This window comes from Entelurus aequoreus, linkage group LG28 (genome assembly GCF_033978785.1).
Source record: "Entelurus aequoreus isolate RoL-2023_Sb linkage group LG28, RoL_Eaeq_v1.1, whole genome shotgun sequence".
Classification (NCBI taxonomy): domain Eukaryota; kingdom Metazoa; phylum Chordata; class Actinopteri; order Syngnathiformes; family Syngnathidae; genus Entelurus; species Entelurus aequoreus.
Window position 1 is genome coordinate 36,790,628 of NC_084758.1, and position 1,965 is coordinate 36,792,592.

Genomic DNA, 1,965 nt, shown 5'->3' on the forward strand with positions numbered 1-1,965 from the left:
TCATCATTATTATTTATCTTATGGTATATCAAAAATAATATTGAGCAAAATTTAATTGAAATATTGTCGTGTGGCCCTCCAGCAGTGCTCGGGTTGCTTATGCGGCCCCCGGTGAAAATTAATTGCCCACCCCTGTACTAGAGTATATATTTATACTATATATACAGTATATAAATATACTGAATGTATATATACTATATATATACAGTATAGTGTAATTATATGCATACATATGTGTATGTATATATATAAATATATATATATATATATATATATATATATATATATTTATATATTTATTATGAACTGGTACAAAGGCCACAAGAAAAGGAGACACAGGCACAGACAATATTGTATTCAAACAAACTCATAAACACATTACATTAAGAGGACTTTACATATATTGTATGTATATTAAAATTATAAGTTATGTTTTTTGAAACAGCCCTTTCAATGAATGTATATATATAGTGTTTGCCACAGAAATAAGATCTATTAAATGTGTTGTATTTTCTTCATGTAGTGGTGTTCAACTTTACCATGAACGACAAGCGACAGAACCCCGTGTTCAACATCATCATGTGGGCGTGTCTCTTCCTGGGTCAAGGTGTGCAGGTGTGCCTCTACTGTCAGGAGTGGTATGCCCAGATACGATGTCCTCGCACCGGGGTATGTATCTACTGTACGTACAGTATGCATGCCACATGCACAGCCAACAAAACACCTCCATTGATCCCCACCTTCTACCATCCTAGTCACGTCCGTTGTGTCCTTGGGCAAGACACTTCACCCTTGCTCCTGATGGCTGCTGGTTAGCGCCTTGCATGGCAGCTCCCTCCATCAGTGTGTGAATGTGTGTGTGAATGGGTGAATGTGGAAATAGTGTCAAAGCGCTTTGAGTACCTTGAAGGTAGAAAAGCGCTATACAAGTATAACCCATTTATCATTTATTGTTGCAGTGCTTGGATTTAGAATATTTTCTTCCCATAGAAAACAATGTCAATGAATGAATCTGTTCCAGGGTGAAACAGTCACCATCATAGTATTCATGTTTCAAGCAACATTCAAGTGTAAAAAGAAGTTAAGCACTGTGCATATGAAGACATGTAAACAACAAAACATTACACTTAAGAATAAGTCAACCTTGACTGTTCCTGGAGGTCAGTCCCTTCACATGTGTCATTATTGTCACTTAAACGGTATTGTACTTAGCAGTCAGGACAATATATACTATCATTAGTAGGGGTGCACACAAAACAATCATTTTGCATCCGAATTGCCGTTCTTATTTATCCCGATTCTAAATAGATTTTCAGAAATGTATAATATATATATATATATATATATATATATATATATATATATATATATATATATATATATATATATATATATATATATATATATATATATATATATATATATATATATATATATATATATATATATATACACTTATACAGTATATATATATTATACATGTGTGTATATACATACATATATATATATATATATATATATATATATATATATATATATATATATATATATATATATATATATATATATATATATGTATATATATATATATATATATATATATATATATATATATATATATATATATATATATATATATATATATGTATATATATATGTATATGTATATATATATATATATGTGTATATATATGTATATATATATATGTATATATATATGTATATATGTGTATATGTGTGTATATATGTAAATACATATATGTATATATATATATATATATATATATATATATATATATATATATATATATATATGTGTATATGTGTGTATATATGTAAATACATATATGTATATATATATATATATATGTGTGTGTATATATATATATATATATATATATATATATATATATATATATATATATATATATATATATATATATATATATATATATATATATATAT

General features: G+C 26.4%; 1 protein-coding gene across 1 annotated transcript in view; it reads left to right on the forward strand.

Annotated features, from left to right (window-relative positions):
- LOC133645057 (sterol O-acyltransferase 1-like) overlaps window positions 1–1,289 on the forward strand; it is an 11,947-nt gene extending 10,658 nt beyond the window's left edge. The window contains exons 4-5 of the mRNA XM_062039845.1: window positions 524–669; window positions 756–1,289. Coding sequence (XP_061895829.1) covers window positions 524–669; window positions 756–851 — 242 coding nt within the window. The 3' untranslated portion in view covers window positions 852–1,289. The remainder of the gene's footprint in view (window positions 1–523; window positions 670–755) is intronic.
- Window positions 1,290–1,965: the final 676 nt, after the last annotated feature.